Genomic DNA, 22,529 nt, shown 5'->3' on the forward strand with positions numbered 1-22,529 from the left:
TTCATTTTGCGAACATTCTTTGAATTCATCAATATTTTTTTAAAAAATCATGAACATTTACCGAATCCACAAATAGATTTAATATTGTGGTTTGTTGTGAAACTCATTAATATTTTTTGAATTGACGCACATTTTTTATAAGATTTAGAACAATTTTCTAAAATTAATAAATATTTTTTTAATCCGGGTAGAGTTTTTTAATCGATGGACTTCGTTGAAATTTGGGAACAAAATTTGAAATTCACAAAAAATTATTTAATTTTGTGAACATTGAAAAAAATCACGGACATTTTTGAATTCACAAATATTTGTTCAAATTCATGAACATGCGGACATTTTTTTCGAAATGATGAGCATCTTTTTACCTTTCGAACATTTTTTAAAATCAAGAACTTGTTTTGAACACGCCAAGAGAATACGAATATTTTTTGAATCCATGAACTATTTATGATTTTCGAATGTTTTTTGAGTTTGTGAACATTTATTGATCTCTCAAACATTTTTTTTTGAATTCTTGTTTTTTTATTTGGAACTTTTTAAAATCCTGAATTATTTTAAAGAAACGAATTGAAAAAAACAGGTGTTGTCCCAAAAGGGCACCTGGGTGGAAGGGGGTGCACATCGCGCGTCTCCTCAGCGCGCACTGCGTGGAATAGGAGCTCCCCGTTATTGGGGAGAAGAAATTGTTGTGGTGGCTCCTGGCTCAATCCATATGTTTCTCAAAAAATATATTTCAATACATCTTACCGTTTTCTTCAAGGAAATATCTTACCGTTTTCTTCACGGGGTATCTTACCGTTTCTTAATATCTCAACTCCCAAGTTACTAGCGAACTGAGCGTAGCTAGATGGTAACGATTTTGTGATGGAACCAACCCACCATGGTTCAAGTTCTAAAGTTGGCATTGGTGGCCATATTTTACTGGACTTACTTCAGGCCTTTCGATGGTGTGCATTTTCCTATATTTATACCAGGCCTTTCGGTGATGTGCATTTTTCTGGATTTATTCCGGGTCTTCCAGCTCATTCTAGTGGCAATTTTTATACTTCATTTTTTGCACGAAGAATCTCAAACATAATAAAAGTTGCATCGATATTCCTATACCACCGGACAACCACTACCTGTCGACGCGTCATTGTTGCCGCTCTCCTACCGAAGTCGGCTTGACCTTGTCGATAACAGCCGGGAAGTCTTCGTGCACATGGCCCAAGGACCATAGTTTAGAGCTGTAGTCGTCGCCGTTCAACTCTTGTATAGATCTGCAGTAAGTAAGTGACACCAAATCTCGCAACATGATGAAAAAATTCTAACATCACTGCTCCAAAGTACTCCCTCTGTAAACTAATATAAGAACGTTTAGATCACTAAAATAGTAATCTAAACGCTCTTATATTAGTTTACGGAGGGAGTAGTTTTTATTATGTTTGAGGTGTTTTTATACTTCTGATGGATATTTATAACAATTTGTAGCTTTTGCACATATTTTTTTTGGATTGGGAGGTAAGACGACGAATGGTAGGATTGATGTAAAATTGAACAATCAGTCTAGAGCAATCATAAATCAGTGTAGAGCTTGGTTTGCCTGTCTCTCACAGGAACCGCTTCGCTCTGCCTTTTGGCAATAGAGCAGCAGCAGTTCGTACCTTCTTTGGTAGCCATATTTTTCTGGATTTATTCTAGGCCTTTCTGAAATTGAACGAAGAATGAATTCGAGCAGATCTACCAAAGACAACCATCGATCGAATTCCGGGAGATTCGCAGGAGACACACCTCCACACACCCTCTGACGATGCTAGACTCATCACCAGGATGAGCCTAAGCTGGGAGAACCTTCCATCTTCAAGGAGCTGGCCTTTCTGAGCAGGACACAAATCCTAACAAACCTTTAAAAAATATCTAAAAATGGAGCTCTCTTGTTGATAAGGGCCGAGATACCCCACGCCCCCATGTCCCTAAGGCCACAAGAGACGTGGCGGATCGACGCCGCCACTGATGTGAGGCAGGAACCCGAGCCGTCTGTTCGCTTTCATTTCATTGTTTTTCGTATTGGCTCCACTTTTTTTTGTTACTGGAGTACTTTCCATTACTTTCTTTTGGTAACTCGATTTTTTTTACCGTCCAATGACCTTCGATTGGTGTCTCTTATTTTTTGCAACCATCCTAGAGCTAAATAGTGTGCTACCAATCATTTTTCAAAAGTTACCATCAATATAATTTTGAGCTGATCTATTTTTAGGATTCCTTTTTATAATCCATACCAAACCAACATATTTAGAACCAATTTATTACTCCCTCTGTAAACTAATATAAGAGCATTTAGATTACTAAAGTAGTGATCAAAATGCTCTAAATGCTCTTATATTAGTTTACGGAGGGAGTAGTAGCGAAATCGAACAAACAATGGCCAGAAAGAAACGTGAAAAGAAACGCTCTGGGTCGAATAGGCTGGGTCCCACTACAACCGTACACACCTCATGGCCGGTGCGGAACCTTCTGGTCAAAAGAAATTTCTAAAGCTTGATTGAGGCCCACACACAATAATAATAATCCAAATAAACAAACAAGCCATCGCACCGTACCAGTCCAAAACTTCTTTGCTTTCGATGATTCGCGAAAAGGGAAAGAAAAACGCCGCACCATACGCGACACGGCCGCGGGGGGTTGGACGGGCGCGACGCCGTAAACCGAACCCCGCCGACCGGGGTCAACAATCCGGTTAGCTTAGAATGGAAAGTGCGTCCCCTGCCAGCCCAAGCAGTACTCCACTGGCCGCCGCCAGCCCCGTCGGGCTGTCAGCCGAGGCCGCCTTAACGGCGCCGCGGTGGCGCGACGCAACGCGGTTTCTCTCGGCCGCACGGCACCCACGCGTACCAAAAACAACACCGACGGGTCAAGAAAGCGGGCAGGGGGGGCATAGCCGAGCCACCAGACCACCACACCAGATCACCGAAAGCGCAGCTAGGCAAGTCCAGGACTCCTCCAGGCTGCGAGGCTGTCACGTCCCGTCTCTCCTTCGTCCTTCCCAACAAGTCCTCCTCCCCCTCCCCTCCTTCGCCCACCAGTCCACCACGCCATTCCTTTTTTCCTTCCTTCCCCTCCAAGCGACGACTCCCTCCATCCCTCCTCCCGCGCGCGCGCCAAATCTGTTCGCGCCGGGGCACGGGAGGCGCGGCGGCGGCGGCAGGAGACCGGCCGGCGCGGGCGGGCGGGCGGGCACCGATGCACCACAGGTTCTCGCGGGTCGCCCACAGGGTCCTCTGCTGCGGCAGGCAAGCCTCCGGGGACGATCTGTAAGTCTTGGCCAACCCGTTGTTTCCTCTTCCCCTATGTTTCTCTGAACTGGGCGGGCTCGTCGGCGGGTTCGGCGGCGCGCGCAGTTCGATCGCGCGCGCGTGAGCCCCCTCGATTGGGGTTCGCTCGCTCTAACCAGGGTGGGAATTTCGCCGTGCCGGCTTGTCTGGCTAGATTGTGCTACGAGAGGGTCCCGCCTACGGCGCCCTGGACAAGTAATTCTGTTGAGGCGGTGCTCAATTTCGTTAGGAGGAGTTCGGCCTGCTTTGGTTTGTAGGACCAGCGGCGGCCGGCGAGGCTCGTCGGGACTGGGGAAGTAGATGCTAAAGTTCGCGATTGGGTGCGAATCTCATCTTCCGCATGGTCCAAAACGTGTTGTGTTAGTATTGGTGTTGGGGGACGCATCTGTCTTGTTTAAGCCCTCTCGTCCGTTTGTGATGTTAACAGTTTCGCAATTGTTGTCCCCGGCCGGAGGCAACTAGTCTATCATGCTCTCATATGGACATAGAACCGGAAATTGGGATGGAATCTTATTACGACATATTGTCGCCTGGTGTTCCTTTGATTTTCGATGCTTGGATTTATGCATGATTTGTTCAGGAATTAGGAGCACAAATGAATTGTTATCGGTGGAAAAGGGAACTAACTTGGACCTCTGATTTTGTACCCGGAGAGTTCATGCTCACTATGTAACTAATGGCTTTGTTTTTTCAGGAACGACGAGCGGAATGGATCCATCAGGTGGGTGTTCTCGTTGAGGGAGCTCCAGTCGGCGACAAATAGATTCAATTACGACAACAAGATCGGAGAAGGCTCGCTTGGAAGCGTCTACTGGGGACAAGTTTGGGATGGCTCTCAGGTTACTGCTCTTTACATGTTGATCCATTTTATACATTTCCCAATTCCCTTTCCCTGTTTCCCATGATGGGAAGAATGCCAGCTTGATGGCCTTGATGTTCCTTGCTGTCTAGTTGGGCTAGTAGTTTATTGCTTTACTTGCACTGTTGGGCAAATGCTATTCCATAGCTGCCTAACCACACAACAAACAACTGTCAGTTATAACTACTTTAGTCTGCTCTGGAACACTGATCTTTGATTGCGTTAGCATTCGTTAGGTAGGATATCCTCTCATAGGCAGGTCAACTTAGACAACTTGCTACAGGTTTGCAAGTATACATCTGCTGAATAGAAAAAACAATCCAGCACATGCCCTGACTTGGCTCCAACTACTGCGTCACACGTCTGTTTTTTATTAAATAAATCACTCACTGACCACCCTAAAATAAAATATTTTCAAAGATGCACCAGTTCTGCTTTTACCACGTTAACTCTGCTTACACCAATAGTTTTTAGTCAAGTTAATTTTTGATAAATATTTTTGGATGCAGATTGCTGTTAAAAAGTTAAAGAATGCAAGAAATGGGACAGAAATGGAATTTGCTGCAGAAGTTGAATCTTTGGGAAGAGTAAGGCACAAAAACCTCCTGAGTTTACGTGGCTATTGTGCTGATGGACCTGAACGCATTCTGGTGTATGACTATATGCCGAACTCAAGTCTTTTTGCACATCTCCACGGAACACACTCTTCGGAGTGCCTTCTTGACTGGCGGCGGAGAACATTTATTGCCATTGGTGCTGCTCGGGCTATTGCGTGAGTAAACGTCTTCTTTGTCCGTAGTAGCATGACATAGTTAATTCTTTCATTTTTACTTCCGGTAAGCAGTTTGAGAGAACCTCATGGGTGCTTTCTTGCAGGTATCTTCACCACCATGAGACACCCCCAATAATCCATGGAAGCATCAAATCGACCAATGTGCTACTAGATTCAGATTTCCAGGCACACGTTGGGGACTTCGGTCTTATGAAGCTCATCTCAGATGAAATAGATCATGATAAGATAATCGGTGAAAATCAACGAGGTTATCATGCTCCTGAATACGTTATGTTTGGCAAACCTACAACAGGTTGTGATGTCTACAGCTTTGGCATAATACTTCTGGAGCTTACTAGTGGGAGAAAGCCAGTAGAAAAATCAGGCTCCCAAAAAATGCTCGGGGTCCGAAACTGGATGCTCCCGTTGGCGAAAGAGGGTAGATATGATGAAATCGCAGACTCAAAACTCAATGACAAGTATTCCGAGTCTGAACTAAAAAGAGTGGTGCTGATCGGACTAGCGTGCACGCACAGAGAACCAGATAAGAGACCGACGATGCTCGAGGTTGTGTCCCTGCTGAAAGGTGAATCGAAAGAGATGCTTCTGAGGCTTGAAAAGGAAGAGCTGTTTAGGCCAGATTCGATGGCTAGTTCCGTCGGAACGACTCCGGAAGGGAGCACCGACTGCATTCTTAAGAATGATGAAGGGCTGGCTGGGGCTTGATGGGTTGGTACCCTGGCCCCTAGGTATTGGTAGAGTGGATATTCTTGCTGAATTGGAGCTTGGTCTGCATGGTTTGGCTCGACTGAAATGTATAGGATTGGTTAGTTATTTATAATGAACTCCTCCCTTTTTTGAGAGAGGGGGAGATCTAGAGAGGTGAGTTGGCTTTTTATAGAAAGTGCTTTTTGTGTGCACTGGGTGGAAGACCCGTATACTCCCAGATGTTTGGGCATGCGTCATCCTGTTGTCACTGTGTTGGTTACTCTAAACAAAATTTCCTTCTGCATACAACTGAATGCAGATGTCTGGATGATCATGTTCTCTCCTTCCTGACAATAAGCCCTCTGCAGGGCAGTTTTTCTGTCTTTGCTTTTGTGGGTTTTGGAGGTTCTTTCTTTTGCAGGATTTTCATCGCTGAGCTTTTGCTTTGTCTGTCTTGCGTGTGTTTAGCGAAAAGAGATGATCATATTCTGTCTGTAAGAAGCTCTGCCTATCCTATGTCTTGCTATCATGTTGTCCTAAGCTAGACCCAAGCCCCAGCTCATGAGACAGTAACGTACTGATCACAGAATTTAGGGTCCATTTTAAACAAATTTCACCGAAACAGTTCAACCTAGGCAGTGAAAAAGAAAAAGGAAATCATCGCAAACGGGCCAAAACACTAGCATGTAGCGACATAGGCGTGCTAGAGCCCCTAATAGTTTGTTTCGAACTTCAAATCGTTGCGAAAAAAGTAAAACCATGCAGAAGGTGTGCCTATGTCTCGCTATTTGCTGGTAGTGGGCCGCCTAGTAGCCACACGTTTTTCTTTTTCTTTTTTTGTTTATATTATGAAAAAAATACTAATATCGAAGCCTCGCTAAATCCTCCGCAAAAAAAACATAGCCTCGCTAAACACGCTCTACGCCTTTCCTTAGGATGCCATGTGTGGCTCCTTAATACTCCAAACCTAAATGGCATTCCTATGAACCTGTTATTTGAGCAATAAAATGGAATGTGTTCAGACTAACTTTTTAGAAAGTAATAATAAATACCTATATTACAAAAAATATTTTACTTAATTTTTTCAAGTGTTGATCGCACACTTAAAAAAAATATTGTGAAAATAAAATATTTGCTCAACATTTAGAAACTTATTATTGTACAATTGAAAAAAATGTATGTACCACATAAAAAATGTTCATATGTTTCAAAAAATATAACGCGACTTCAGAAAATAATATAATTTTTTTTGACTAATTAAGAAAAATCGTACCTTCCAAAATGTGTACGTTACATTCTAAAGAATGTCGCCTTTCAAAAATATGTTCATGAATTTTAATAAATATGTTTATGAAATCTAAAAAATGTAGTTTAAAAATGTTTTATATCAGTAAAAAAATGATTTGACGTGTTTGAAAAATGTTTAACACGTATTACAAAATGTTCAAAAACATAAATTTTTAAAAATGTTAATCATGTATTGAAAAATGTTAAACATGTATAAAAAATGTTTTAGCTGTATACAAAAAATGTACTACGTGTATGAAAGAGCGAACATCAAAACATATCTTTTAAAAGATTGTAATCACTCCCTGCAAAAAAAGAATGTTAATCATGCATATAGAAAATGTTAAACATGAATACAAAATGTTTCTGGTGTATACGAAAAAGGCACAATGTGTATGAAAAAAAATTAGACATGTGCTGAAAATAAATAAATAGAGAATGATCCAAATAAAGCCGATGAAACTGAAAGCACAAACCCAAAGAAAGAAAATGAAAAATAACAAATTGATAGAAACCGGATAAAAAAACAAAGAAAACCGATCCAAAACAGTCAGAAAACGATAAATAGGGGAGCCTACCTCAGGGAAAAAACGAAATCAGTAATTAACGAGTACTCGTTGCAAAGAACACTCCATCTTCCCAGAACGACAAGTGGCGCACATGCAGCGCGCCACTTGTCGCAACCTGGGAGTTTTCCCTTTTTTCGTAGATTCGTTTATTCAAAATATTTTATCTCTTAAACCGTGCGTCCAAATCTCAAAGCGTTTTCACCATTGGATTTCTCGCGTCGAGATCTTCAAAACTAGATCCCATGCTGATAGGTTTTGATGAACTTTTTTTTCACGAAAAAAACCGGACGAAAAAACCAAACCGGGAGCACGGTTTTTTCCCTTTCCGAAAAAGGCACGCCCGTGCTTCTCGCGAAATCACAACCGTGCCTCTCGTGGAAGCAAAACCGTGACTCTCGTGAAAGCAAAACCGTGACTCTCGTGGAAAGAAAAAAAAACAGAAAACGCGTTTTTTTCCCTTTCCGAAAGAGGCACGCCCGTGACTCTCGCGAAAGCACAACCGTGCCACTGGCAAAAGCAAAACCTTGACTCTCGCGAAAGAAAAAAACAGAAAACGCGTATTTTTTTCCCTTTCCGAGAGGCACGGGCGTGACTCTCGCAAAGGCACAACCGTGCCTCTCGCGGAAGCAAAATCGTGACTCTCGCGAAAGAAAAAAAACAGAAAACGCGTTTTGTTTTTCCCTTTCTGAGAGGCACGGCCGTGACTCTCACGAAAGCACAACCGTGCCTCTCGCGGAAGTAAAACCGTGACTCTCGCGAAAGAAAAAAAAACAGAAAACGCGTTTTTTTCGTTTCCGAAAGGCACCGCCGTGACTCTCGCTAAAGCACAACTGTGCCTTTCGCGAAAAAAAACGTGACTTTTCACGAAAGAAAAAAAAGTAAACGCGTTTTTTCGCGCAAATTTTTTATTTTTTTTGTTCAAAACGCTAAGGAAGACCGGGGAAAAACCAAAACGTTGAAAAAACCGGGGAAAAAACCGTTTAAAAAGCCGAAAACGCGTGCGAAAAAAAAATAAAAATCTGGAGGGAGCGTCCGGAGCGCGACACGTGCCGAATGGCTGAGAGCGCGCCAAGTGGCGCTGATCGTTGCGAGGCTCCCGAAGGAGCGCTCGTTAACTAGTTGCTCCCGGGAAAAAACCTCGCACGAAAGCTACAGTACTGGACCGGACCATGGCGCCGCGCCTTAGGCGAAGTCTACCTAGGTCTCGAAATGGGCCAGAAATGGGGAGCAGCTTTGTCTCGCTTATAGCAAGACACAAGCTCGGCTCGCGTCATGCGACGCCTGAGGAGCTTACTGCGATTTAATTTATATTTCTCCTCTGTTTTTCTACTTGTTCATTTCCTTTTTGTTTTTAAAATTTTGTTCATATTTTATAAAAAATAATTAAACTAATTTTATCTAATTTACAGAAAATCTTGATAGAATTCAAAAATGTGACATTTAAAAAATGGTCTCATGTTTCAAAAATAATGTACGGGGATTTATAAAAAATGCTTATGCATTGTTCAAATTTTTTTGTGGGATTAAAAATTCCCATTGTAAAATTTGAAAAATGTTTTTCCAGTTAATTTTTTTTTGCGTAGTGTACAAAAATGTTCGCGAGTTATACAATGTAGAAAAGTGTCCAGTTGTCTTTTCATTGTACTGACTTATGTTTTACTTAATACTCAATTGGAAAGATACCCTTTTGGTGTATTTTCTTGGGAAAAACCGGTCACTTTACCGGAAAACAACCGGTCCCTCACTGTGTTGGAAATAGAAAAAGGAAAACTAGATTGAATTCCCTCAAACTAAACAATTGAAAAACTGAATTGAATTACTACTGAAATTTCAGATAGTTCATATACAAGCCAAACCAAATCAAACATAATTTGTAAGATCACATAGGGAGCACACAGATAGGCAGTGTACAACCAAAATCAGGCAGAAATTTCCTGATTAGCGGCACTACAAATCAAGGGAATTATCAGGGGGAAAATATGTAAATCAAAGGAATGTAAACAAGTAGAACAAATTAGTTACACACATGTGACCGGTATGGTTACGGCTGATTGATCATCATCATTGCTTGCTCTCAAGTAATTCAATACCTTTTCCTTCTTCCCAGAAAAGTACTTCCACACCGTGAGCTCCTCGGCCTTCCCTCGCACGATGTCGAATGACAGCAGGATGTAGATCGTGATGAAGGAGACCACCGCGGCCGTAATTTTGTTGATCTTTTTGCAATGAGTGATAAAAAAACAGGTTTCCTGTTTTAAAATTGGTTCGCCTCATGAAAGTAAGCGCTTGTAGTTATGCTCTCACAGTTGCATTTGATTCACTCGCCACGATGTACTTTGGTGGTACAAAAACAGTTATATCGTCACTAAATTCCACATACACGACAATACATTCAATGACTCTGACATTAACACATGAACTTTGTAGCTTGCCAGCGCGATGTCCATCTACGGGGGTAGGAAGTTTGACACAGAGATCTATCCAAGTTCGGATGAATAGGAATGCTGGTAACTATAGACAAAAACTTAGGGGGGGGGGGGGGGGTCAAACTGTATTTTGTCCATCTAAGATCTTAAAAAAAGCAACTTCACACTTCCTCCCAAGGGTAGGGGGCACTGCCCCCCCCCCTCCAGAACAACATACAGATAGCTCTTCCACTAGACAACAGAGAGACGACCGAATGTTGGAGGTACATATGGCAGACTATTGAGTAATATCGTGATTTACCACTACTCACAAACACATGCAGGAGCAGTGATGGTTACTGATATCGTGATTTACCACTACTCACAGACAAATGCAGGCATTGTTATGGTAACTGATTTTATAATTTGGCTCATCATTTGCCCTTACAATATCAACACAGGTTAGTGTAGACCTCGTAAGTATGCCTTTCTATGAGCTTTGCTATTTACCATCAAATGCTATTTACACTAACTAATTCACTTGATTCTTCTTTGACAATGGAATATAATGGCGCACTCATTTTATGCATTTTCTCGCCTTGGTGATGCCACTCTTAATAGCATGGTATTAATTCTGAACATGATCTTCCACCCATGTTCTCTATAGTTCACTCAAGGCAATTTGAGTTCATGCATTTTCACAGTGTTTTCCATGGTACTAGATTGCATATTTCTCTCTATGGGGCTGCTTTCTACATCCTATTTCAATGGATTTCCCTTCCATCATCTACAATAGTCTGATAAGATTTACAACTTCCAAAATTAGTGAACTAATTCACTAGCAATGTTGCACGAGCAACGTGTTGGAAATATAACCGAGAGGCAATAATATTTGTATTATTATATTTCCATACACATAATTAAGAGTTTGTATTTCATGTTATAACTTCTATGATCCTGGAATATGCGATTCAGTGGAAAACCTATATGCATGTGTGAAATGATAAACGGTTAAATAAAAGATTCCTAGTCTTGCCTCTGGGACTAGCTCAAGTGTTGTTGGTGATCACGTTTTATGGATCTTAGGATATAGTTAAGTGTAACGATGATCCTAAAACAACATTGAGATTATGACGTTAGAAGAACGATCATATTGAATCGACCCAAACCTGTTTGCTATATATGAATTGAGTTAATATCGTATGTATTCCATTGTAATAACACAGAGTGTTAACATGTGATTTTGCTCCTTAGACCATGAGAGTATCGTAGTCACTTCTTACCGTGCGGTGGGCTTTGGGTTTGATAACCCACAAGTATAGGGGATCACAACAGTTTTCGAGGGTAGAGTATTCAACCCAAATTTATTGATTCGACACAAGGGGAGCCAAAGAATATTTGCAAGTATTAGCAGTTGAGTTGTCAAATCAACCACACCTGAAAGACTTATTATCTGCAGCAAAGTATTTAGTAGCAAAGTGGTATGATAATAACGGTAACAGTGGCAAATAGTGACAATAGCAATTTTGTAGCGATTGTAACAGTAGCAGCAACGGAAGTAACTTAGCAAAGATCAATATGCGAAAAGCTCGTAGGCATTGGATCATCGATGGATAATTGTGTTGGATAATATTCATCATGTAGCAGTCATAACCTAGGGCGACACATAACTAGCTCCAATTCATCAATGTAATGTAGACATGTATTCCGTATATAGTCATACGTGCTTATGGAAAAGAACTCGCATGACATCGTTTGTCCTACCCTCCCGTGGTAGTGGGGTCCTTAAGGAAACTAAGGTATATTAAGGCCTCCTTTTAATAGATAACCGGAACAAAGCATTAGCACTTAGTGAATACATGAAGTCCTCAAACTACGTTAATCGCTGAAAAAAATCTCCATTATTGTCACCTTGGGGTATGCGGATCGTAACTCGTAATAGGTGTCTATAACTTGCAAGATAGGATCAAGAACACATATATATTCATGAAAACATAATAGGTTCAGATATGAAATCATGGCACTCAGGCCCTAGTGACAAGCATTAAGCATAGCAAAGTCATAGCAACATCAATCTCAGAACATAGTGGATACTAGAGATCAAGCCCTAACACAACTAACTCAATTACATGATAAATCTCATCCAACTCATCACCGTCCAGCAAGCCTACGAAGAAATTACTCACTCCCGGTGCTGAGCATCATGAAATTGGTGATGGAGGAAGGTTGATGATGACGACGACGTCGATTTCCACCCTTCGGAGCCCCAAACGGACTCGAGATCAGCCCTCCCGATGCAGAACGGGAGGTGGCAGCGGCTCCGTATCATAAAACGCGATGAATCCTTCTCTCTGATTTTTTTCTTGGCAAATAGGAATATATGGAGTTAGAGTTAGGGTTGCCGGAGGTTCAGGGGGCCCACAAGCCTGGAGGGCACGCCCTGGGGGGTGGATGCGCCCCCTGAGCTTGTGGCTCCTGGGTGGCCCCCTCTGGTATATTTTCCACCAGTATTTTTTATATTTTCCACAAAAATTCTCCGTAAATTTTCAGGTCAATCCAAGAATTTTGATTTTTGCACAAAAGAACACCATGGCAATTTTGCTGAAAACGGCGTCAGTCCGGTTAGTTCCATTCAAATCATGCAAATTAGAGTCCAAAAGAAGGGCAAAAGAGTTTGGAAAAGTAGATACAATGGAGACATATCAGGGTTGCTCAAACGTCACCTGTAACACGGTGGTCATAACGACAACTTATAGGTCATCGAAAAGTTGGACAAGGGACTAGATAGCTCGAGAGTGGGATTTGCTCCTCCGACTATGGAAAGATATTCTTAGGGCCCTCTCAGTGTGACGACATCAATCTTCATCTGGCCAAACACATGTGACTTCGCCACGAGGATGCTGTAACACAATAACAAGAAAGAAGAACAAAAACCAGTAACGATGATTTTAGTATAGTGAGCATGGTGATGACTCAGGAGGATACCGATGCATCTCGGGTTTTGTGAAGTATCATGAAGCAAAGGAAACATCACATGATAACCAAAGGTTCACTCGTGAAAGATCGAGGATGTCGCCTAGAGGGGGGGGGGTGAATAGGCGCTTTAAAATAATTACGGTTTAGGCTTGAACAAATGTGGAATAAAACTAGCATTTAATTTGTCAAACACAAAACCTAAAATGACTAGGCTCACCTGTGTGCACCAACAACTTATGCTAAGCAAGATAGACAACTAAGTGATAGCAAGATATATGACATGAAACAGTAAGGCTATCACAAAGTAAAGTGCATAAGTAAAGGGCTCGTGTAAGAGATAACCGAGGCACACAGAGACGACGATGTATCCCGAAGTTCACACCCTTGCGGATGCTAATCTCTGTTTGGAGCGGTGTGGAGGCACAATGCTCCCCAAGAAGCCACTAGGGCCACCGTAATCTCCTCGCGCCCTCGCACAATGTAAGATGCCATGATTCCACTAAGGGACCCTTGAGGGCGGTCACCGAACCCGTACAAATGGCAACCCTTGGTGGCGGTCACCGAACCCATACACTTTGCTCGGGGCGATCTCCACAACCTAATTGGAGACCCCGACGCTTGACAGGAGCTTTACACCATAATGATTGAGCTCCGAACACAACCAACCATCTAGGGCGCCCAAGCACCCAAGAGGAACAAGCTCAAGGGTACCAAGCACCCAAGAGAAATAAGCTTCTCAACTTGTAACTTCCACGTACCACCGTGGAGAACTCAAACCGATGCACCAAATGCAATGGAAAGGGCACATGGAGTGCCCAAGTCCCTCACTCTCAAATCCCACCAAAGCAACGAAAGCTATGGAGGAAAATGAGAGGAAGAACAAGAAGGAGAACACCAAGATCTAGATCCAAGGGGTTCCCCTCACATAGAGGAGAAAGTGATTGGTGGAAATATGGATCTAGATCTCCTCTCCCCCCCCCCCCCAAAACTAGCAAGATTCCATGGAGGGATTGAGAGATAGCAAGCTCGAAGAGGGTCAACAATGGGGGAAGAACACGAGCTCAAGAGATAAGGTTCAATGGGAGGTGGCGCTTCCTTCCATGAAGGAAGGAGGCCAAATTGGACCAGGGGGAGGTTTCCTCCTCGCCCTCTAGGTCGGCGACCCTCAAACCTATATATACTAGAAGATTCTGTCCTTTGAGACATACAAGTTTTGGAGCCTCCTCTAGTTCTTCTAGTTCTAGTTCTAGTTGGTACTAGTTGACTAGTTAGAGGTAGGCTAATCCTCTTATCGTCATAATTAGAAGCCACGTGTGGTTCGAATACCCTCCCTCTAATTCTCCGACGACGATTAGCTCTGGACGGCGAAGCGCTGCCGGATCGTGAAGGTTGCACGCTTGCAACCAAGTTTTTTTTGACCGTGTACAATAGGAAAGGCTCCTACTGTGTAAATATATTAAATAATCAGAAACTGGATAGATTACATGTTACAAGAGGGGGAGGACCCACCCCTTTGGGGCAGGGGGGGTCTAAGGAGGCGAAAAATAAAGCTAGTGAAGGGGGTTTAAGGAGGCGAAAAATAAAGCTAGTGAAGGGAGTTTACAAAAGTAGAGAGGTTCGAGGGACTCCAAGTACGATCTACACCGACACGTTCTTCTTCCACTGTGACTTAGTGACGGTAAGATCGTGATCACAACCCGTTATGCATCTTCATAATGATCTTGGGTGTGCGTAGGCACGATTTTTTTTGTTTTCTACTACGTTTCGCAATAGTGTCATCATGAGCGGTTTTATGAGTAGGTGCAGGTTGCGATCTAGATCACATGTGATTGTGAGGGTTGATGTTCTTGCTATGCTTCCCTCGAGTGTTTCTTTGGTTCAATTCATCAACGGCATGGTGTCGCTTTTACAAGGTTCTGACAATTGATCGGCTCTAGCTATTGACGATCTGCTAATAGTTCATTGGGTTTCACCATAGTTGAGAATAGTGAACCATCGCGTACACAAGAGGGTGCCGAAGATGGATGATCTTCTAGGGGGTCATGCGTATTGACGAAGTTTAGTGTGGGGCTAGAGATTTTTAATTAAGTCTCTTGTTTCACACCCCCGAAACTTAATCTAGCATCAAGAATCATCGCCTATGTTGTGGACGTAGGTAGCTAGTATTATTTGCTAAAACTGGTTAACCGCGTAGCTAAAATTTTGCTAAAAATGATTAGAGGACGTCTAACTTGGTTTTGCAGGGTATGCATATGGTGTGGTATAGCCTTCGTCATCATAATCAGTTTATGTATGAGATGGTTATATGTTGTAATGTTAAGTGGCCTGCGCGTCACGATATGATGGCTGGAGCCACGAGATTACCATGTAATGTAAAATTCATAGAGATAGCCTATAGGTTACAAGTAACGATGATGGGTTGGTACCCAAGCCCCTAGGTATTGGTAGAGTGGATATTCCTGCTGATTTGGAGCTTGGTCTGCATGGTTTGGCTTGACTGAAATGTATAGGATTGGTTTGTTATTTATGATGAACTCATCCCTTTATTGAGAGAGGGGGAGATGTAGAGAGGTGAGTCGGCTTTTTATAGAAAGTGCTTTTTGTGTGCACTGGGTGGAAGACCCGTATACTCCCGGATGTTTGGGCATGCTTTATCCTGTTGTCAGTGTGCTGGTTACTCTAAACAAAATTTCCTTCTGCACGCATCCAACTGAATGCAGATGTCTGGATGATCATGTTATCCCCTTCCTGACAATAAGCCCTCTGCAGGGCAGTTTTTCTGTCTTTGCTCTTGTGGGTTTTGTAGGTTTTTTCTTTTGCAGGATTTTCATGGTTGAGCTTTTGCTCTGTCTGTCTTGCATGTGTTTGGCAAAAGGAGATGATCATATTCTGTCTGTAAGAAGCTCTGCCTATCCTATTTCCTGCTATCATGCTGTCCTAACCTAGACCCAAGCCCCAGCTTATGAGACAGTAACTTGCTGGTCATAGAATTTAGGGTCCATTTCAAAGAATTTCACTGAAACAGTTCAATCTAGGCAGTGAAAAAGAAAAAGAAAAAAAGAATCATCGCAAACGGGCGAAAACACTAGCACGAAACAACATAGGCGTGCTAGGGTCCCTAATAATTTGTTTTCGAACTTCAAATCATTGCGAAAAAAGTGGAATCGCGCAGAGGGTGCGGCTATGTCTCGCTATTTACCGGTAGTGGACCGGCCTAGTAGCCACATGTTTTTTTTCTTTTTTCTTTTGTTTATATTTTGAAAATATACTAATATCGAAGCACATAGCATCAGTAAACACGCTCTACGCCTTTCCTTAGGACATCATGTGTGGCTCATTAATACTCCAGACCTGAAGTATTCCTATGAAGCTGTCATTTAAGCAATAAAATGGAGTTTGTACATAACTATTAAAAAAATACATATATTAAAGAAAATAGTTAATTTTTTCAAAGTGTCCATCGCACACTTAAAAAATCTTTGCTCAACTTATAGAAACTGATTGTACAATTAAAAAATGTATGTCATATTTAGAAAAAGTTCATGTGTTTCAAAAAGTATATACGTGAAATTTTTCTAAAAAATAATAAAATGTAAAAAATGGTCGTCTAATTAAACAAAATCATACCTTTCCGCAATGTGTACATTACATTCCAAAAAATGTTAATGACTTTCCAAAATATGTTCATGAGTTTTAATAAAACAATTACGCAATCTAAAAAATCACATAGTTAAAAAAGTTTATATCATTAAAAAATGATTGAACATGTTTGAAAAATGTTGAAAACATATTAAAAAGTTCAAAAATATGTATTTGGGAAAATATTAATAATATATTTGGAAAATGTTAAACATGTATAAAAATGTTTTAGCTGTACACAAAAAATTTACTATGTGTATGAAAACAAGTGTACATCAAAACATATCTTTGAAAAGAATGTTAATCATGTATTTGAAAAATGTTAAACGTGGACAGAAAAATGTTCCTTGTGTATATGAAAAAGGTGCAATGTGGATGAAAAGAATTATACATGTGTCGAAAACAAATAAATATGGAAAACCCAAATAAAGCCGATAATTACTGAAAAAAGAAACCCGGAGAAAAAAAATAAAAATATCAAACCGATGGAAACTAGATAAAAACAAGAGAAAACCATTCGAAAACAGTCAGAAAAAGGTAAAAATGAAACCACTGGGAGAAAACCTTTCACTACAGCTACAGTACTGGAGCGGCCCATACCCTCACCCCTTAGGTGAAATCTACCTAGGTCTCGCAATAGGTGAGTGGCTTTGTGTCGCTTATAGCGAGACACAAGCTCGTCTCGCCTCATGCGACGCCTGAGGAGCTTCCTGAAATTTAGTTTACTTTTTTTTGTGGGGCGAAATTTAATTTTTCTAGTTGTTCTTTTCCTTTAACCTTTTCCATTTATTTCATATTTTATAAAAAATATAAAATATGTTTAGCCTAACTTCAGAAAATGTTGATATATAGCATTCAATAATAAATTGTGACATTGAAAACATGATCACGCATTTTAAAATTATGTACGCAACAATTAAAAAAATGCTTATAGATTGTTCAAAAATATTAGTGTAATTTAAAAAAGATTGCATTAGAAAATGTAAAATAAAAAATATAAAAATGTTCTCCCAATTTAAAAATATGTTTGCGCAATGTACAACAATGCTCGCGCAGTATATACATGTCATAAATGTTTGTTCAATGTACAAAAGAAAATTTAAGAGGAAAAATGGTGGTGGTAGACTCATGGGAATGACCGAGGCCTGATCGTTCACCTCAAGTGCTACAGCGCCTACACCTCCACCTAATATGACTGCACTGTCCGTTTATGAGTCTTTCTTGGAGGAATATGGCACAACGGATAGGCCCTTCATAGAGGGAAGCAGAGATTTGCAGAGGTGTCGGAGCTTGAAGCTTTTAAAAATGAAGATGAATATAATTTTAAGAGATATGCTTTCATTGTCAACATAATAACCGAGAGATCTCACTATATTCCATACTAGACAAATTATAGGCGGTTCCCAAACAAAATGTTAAAGTTTTTACTCGCCATCCACCAACAAACACAAGCCACGGCTAGCCGAATCCTCGGGTGCCCTCCATACCAACAACAATCTGGGGGAGTTTTGTTTCATTACTATATTTTGATTTTGAACACAGGACTGGGCAACCCAATTACCAACCACTCTCTCATGAATGACAAGTGAATAAACACTCATCGTGAGAATTACCCACCTAGCATGGAAGATACTGACAGTCCCCAGTCGCTACATGGGCAATTCGGGCATACAAAATAGATTATTATTTGAAGGTTTAGAGTTTGGCACATGCAAATTTACTTGAAACGGTAGGTAAATACCGCATATAGGTAGGTATGGTGGACTCATATGGAATAACTTTGGGTTTAAGGAAGTGGATGCACAAGCTGTATTCCCGCTTAGTACAAGTGAAGGCTAGCAAATAGATTGAGAAGCGACCAACTAGAGAGCGACAACGGTCATAAACATGAATTGAGATTAATAAACACCGAGTACAAGCATGAGTAGGATATAAATCACTATGAACACAAATATCGTGGAGGCTATGTTGGTTTTTATTCAACTACATACATGAACATGTGCCAAGCCAAGCCACTCGAGTTATTCAGAGGAGGATACCATCCTACCATACTACATCATAATCATTTTAAATGCATGTTGTCATACAAGATAAACCATTATCCGCTCCTAGCTATTTAAGCATGGCATGAGTAACTATGATCTCTAATTGTCATTGCAAACATGTTCATCCATAATAGGCTGAATCAAGAATGATGAGCTAATCATATTTACAAAAACAAAATAGGTCGAGTTCACACCAGCTTTTCTTCATCTCAATCATTTCATAAAATTTCTTCATTATTGCCCTTCACTTACACGACCGAACAATGTGAATAATAATAAGAGTGCACGTGCATTGGACTAAGCTGGAATCTGCAAATATTCAAAGGAGAAGACAAGGTAATATGGGCTCTTCGTTAGATCAACAATAATGCATATGAGAGCCACTCAACATTTTCATCGTGGTCTTCTCCTTACGACTCAAAGAAAAAGAAAAGAGTTTCAGAGAAACACATTGAAATATTTTTGGAGTTTTTCTTTTTTTCTTGAAGAAAGCAAATTAGCGAAAGCAAAACAAAAATGAGAAAAACTATTTACACGGGAAAGCTCCCAACAAGCATAAGAAGAACGGGAAATCTTTTTGTTTTTTTAATACTACAATAATTAAACTAGAAAGAAAAACTAAAAGGAAGCGAGAAATGTTTTTGGATTTTATCAAAAGTTTTTTCCAAACACACAAGAAGGAAACAAGAAAAATAAACTAACATGGGTAATACAATGAAAAAGGATGACCACTCACAACTGGAATGGATGTGTGATGCATGAATGTAATGTCGGTGAGCAATACGTACTCCCCCAAGCTTAGGCTTTTGGCCGAAGTTGATTTATTGCCACGGATCAAAGTAGCCCTCTCCTGGATACTGCCGAGGGTCCTGAGGGTTCCAATGGTTGGCGAGCTCCTGTGGCTCCTACTGATAAACATGCTTCTGATATGGCTCAGGCACTGGTGCTGGCTTAGGTGCTGGGGTTGTGTCAAACCCCAGTGTGCATATATGTCCTCGGGCATAATAATGTACCTGCCTGAATAAATATTGAACAAAGAAGGTGCAGGCAAAGTAATAATCTCCCGAGTACCCTGACTGAATGCTAAGTTCTAAAGGAGTCGCTTATGCTTATCATTGTCAATAAAATGATGCGATACCATACCAGCATAGTCTAAATATTTAGTGGGTAACAACATCTCCTCCTCCTCATCATGTCTAATAGGAATCTCAAGATGTTTAGCGAGGCGGGAGGCATAAATACCACCATAAATAGTACCCTTTGAACGGTTTGTGTGTAACCGTCGAGCAACCATAGCGCCGAAACTAAAAGTTCTTTCAACATATAAAGCATGACACAAAATGGCAAGGTCAGGTGCACTAAGCGATCCACTCTCCCAATGACCAATCAAACATCTCCCGACAAATAATGAATAATAGCGTAAAACATTAAAATGTAAACTAGCCACTCTCGCTTCCGACACTCCTCTCTCCTCTCCCACAGTAGTTTCAGAGATGAAATCCTCCATGTCTCCAGGACGTGGATCAATGACGCTGCCCTCATAAGGTATTTTGCAAACATTGCAAAAATCATATAATGTCATTTCCTTAGGCACATCATACAAGTTAAATTCTACCATGGGTGGTTCCTTCCTAGGATAAAAGCAAAAAAATTGCACGAAGGTATTAGTGAGTAGGAGGTATTGGTCGCACTTATCTTGGAGGAAAGGGATGATGCCGGAATTGTTTTCCAAGTAATAGAAATCCTCATATATTCCCGCCTCCTTAAAAAATGTGTCACTTGGCCACTCACACGGCCGAACCTCCGCCGCACGTGGAAGACGGTATTTGGGCTTCTCCTCCTGAGTTTCCTCCGAGTTACGACTTGATGAGCCCCTTAACCACCTCATCATGGTTTTTCTTTTCTCTGAAATTGAAAGTGACTCAAAATAAAAGTGAACAAAACTCAAGAAAATTGATAGCAAGTACTCCCACAAGTGCCTAGAAGCTATATCATGCAACAAAACTACTTTGAACCATATACATTTGACATGCAAGCTCGAGAACATGGTCACCACAATAGAAATTTTTTGTAATACATAAAGCACTAGAACAAAAACTAATTGGACCAACGGAGGAGTCACATACCGGTGAGCAATCCCCCAAAACAGTGTTGGAAACGGAGTTCCGAGCAAGGACACCGAAAATGGCAGCAAGATGAGCAAGAACATGGGTTTGAGCAAGGGATTGTTTTTTTCTGGAGGAAGAAGAAGTGCATGGGTGGCAGCAATAAGTGAGGGGGCCTACGTGGGCCCCACAAGCTTGCTGGGCGCGCCCAGGGGCTGGGCACGCCCTGTGAGCGTGTGGCTCACAGATGCACCCCCTGGGGTGTCTTCAGTGCCAATATTTCTCAAATATTACAGAAAAAATCATATAAAATTTTCAGGGCATTTGGAGAACTTTTATTTTCTGGTCATTTTTTATTGCACGGGTAAATCAGAAAAGAACAAAATAATGGCATTTCTACTTTATTAATTCTAAACCCGTGAAAATACCTCGGTTTCTTACTCGTTCCATTGAACTCTTTCTTGGCAACTTGGACAACTTATAACGATGTTTGTCCCGCATATCAGACGGAAGATCGGGTTACAAAATTCGAAAGCTTTGTCTCAATTCATATTTAGCCGCGAGCAATCTACGTTTGTGATCTCGTATATTTCGTCGCTTCTCCGGCATCTTACTTAGTTTCCCCCTTATTTAACAGAGAGTAAAAAGTGGGTATAGAAGGTTTTGTTTACTAAATTATTCCATCGCATGCCCGTCAAAAGGAATCCATTAATAAGGTTGATGAAGTCTTATTAACAAACTTCTTCCGAATGACATGAAACTGGAGAATCCTCATATAACCACTACAAAAAAAAGACACTTCCGTGATGATACGTGTTTGTCACAGTAGGTCACGTTTTCTGTCATGCATGTACATCCATGACAAATTTATGACAGAATCAAGATAGTCATACCTGTGCTGTCGTGCAAGTGTTCCATGACATTACCAAAATTATCATCACGGAAGTGTCCACTTCCATGACGATAAATCGCGCGTCATGGAAGTGCTTTCGTCAAGGGTGACCGACACGTGGCATCCACCGTAACGGAACGCCGTTAAGCTATCGGGTCCGATTTTGGATCCGATAACCCGCTAACAGCCCGGACCAATGAGGATTTTCCACGTGTAAAATTCTAATTGGCCGGAGGAAACACGTGTTGGCTCACCGTTGGGACAGATGTCATTCATTCATTGGACAGGAGGCGCCTATGATACGTCGACACGTGGCACGACCCAACAGAGGCCCATTGCAGTGAAAAGGCCGGCCCGTTTGACTTGGTCAAAAGGTAACGGGCCGGCCCGCGGAAAGCCTGTTAACGGCCTGTTCATATATAGCCCATTTACGGCCCGCTAACTCACGACCTGTTACGGCCTATCCGAATTAAGCCCAGTAGCTTCATCTGGGCCTTCTGTCGTGGAAGTGTCACGGCAGATGTCCTCATGGAAGGACTTAGTTGTGGAGCCATTGCGACGAGGTTAGCTTGAAGGGGTTAAACATGACAAAGGACACGAGGAGTTTATACTGGTTCGGCCCCTTGCGGTGAAGGTAAAGGCCTAATCCAGTTTGAGGTGGTATTGCTAGGGTTTCGATGACCAGGGAGCGAATACGCTTGCCTGGCTCTCGATCTGTTCTTTCTAGCCCTAAGCCACTGCCGAGTCGTCCCCTTATATACACGGGTCGACGCCCTGCGGCCTACAGAGTCTCGGCCGGCTCATACAACGTGTCCGGCTCGGTGACTTATCTTACATGCCTTATAATACAAGTTTACATATACATGGCGGTTTATACTCATGGGCCTTAAGCCGCCTTCGGGTTGGGCCCTCTAACAAGCCTGTCTATGAACCGCCATCTCTTATATACTCTTGGGCTTCA

The 22,529-nt window shown here is 41.6% G+C and overlaps 1 protein-coding gene across 1 annotated transcript; it reads left to right on the top strand.

Annotated features, from left to right (window-relative positions):
- The first annotated feature begins 2,912 nt into the window (after nt 1–2,912).
- LOC109744314 (PTI1-like tyrosine-protein kinase At3g15890) lies at nt 2,913–5,984 on the top strand. Its single transcript, XM_020303422.4, has 4 exons — nt 2,913–3,290; nt 4,006–4,150; nt 4,680–4,942; nt 5,047–5,984. Exons 1-4 carry the CDS (start codon nt 3,220–3,222, stop codon nt 5,666–5,668), a joined length of 1,101 nt encoding a protein of 366 aa, XP_020159011.1. The 5' UTR covers nt 2,913–3,219; the 3' UTR covers nt 5,669–5,984.
- The last annotated feature ends 16,545 nt before the right edge of the window (nt 5,985–22,529 follow it).

Source organism: Aegilops tauschii, chromosome 7 (genome assembly GCF_002575655.3).
Source record: "Aegilops tauschii subsp. strangulata cultivar AL8/78 chromosome 7, Aet v6.0, whole genome shotgun sequence".
NCBI lineage: Eukaryota > Viridiplantae > Streptophyta > Magnoliopsida > Poales > Poaceae > Aegilops > Aegilops tauschii.

What these genes read in the sequence shown, in the direction of transcription:
- LOC109744314 (XM_020303422.4), top strand. Translation starts at nt 3,220, where the DNA reads ATGCACCACAGGTTCTCGCGGGTCGCCCACAGGGTCCTCTGCTGCGGC. An exon ending in CAAGCCTCCGGGGACGATCT is followed by an intron (nt 3,291 to 4,005) that starts GTAAGTCTTGGC and finishes TTGTTTTTTCAG; the next exon opens with GAACGACGAGCGGAATGGAT. An exon ending in AAGTTTGGGATGGCTCTCAG is followed by an intron (nt 4,151 to 4,679) that starts GTTACTGCTCTT and finishes TTTTGGATGCAG; the next exon opens with ATTGCTGTTAAAAAGTTAAA.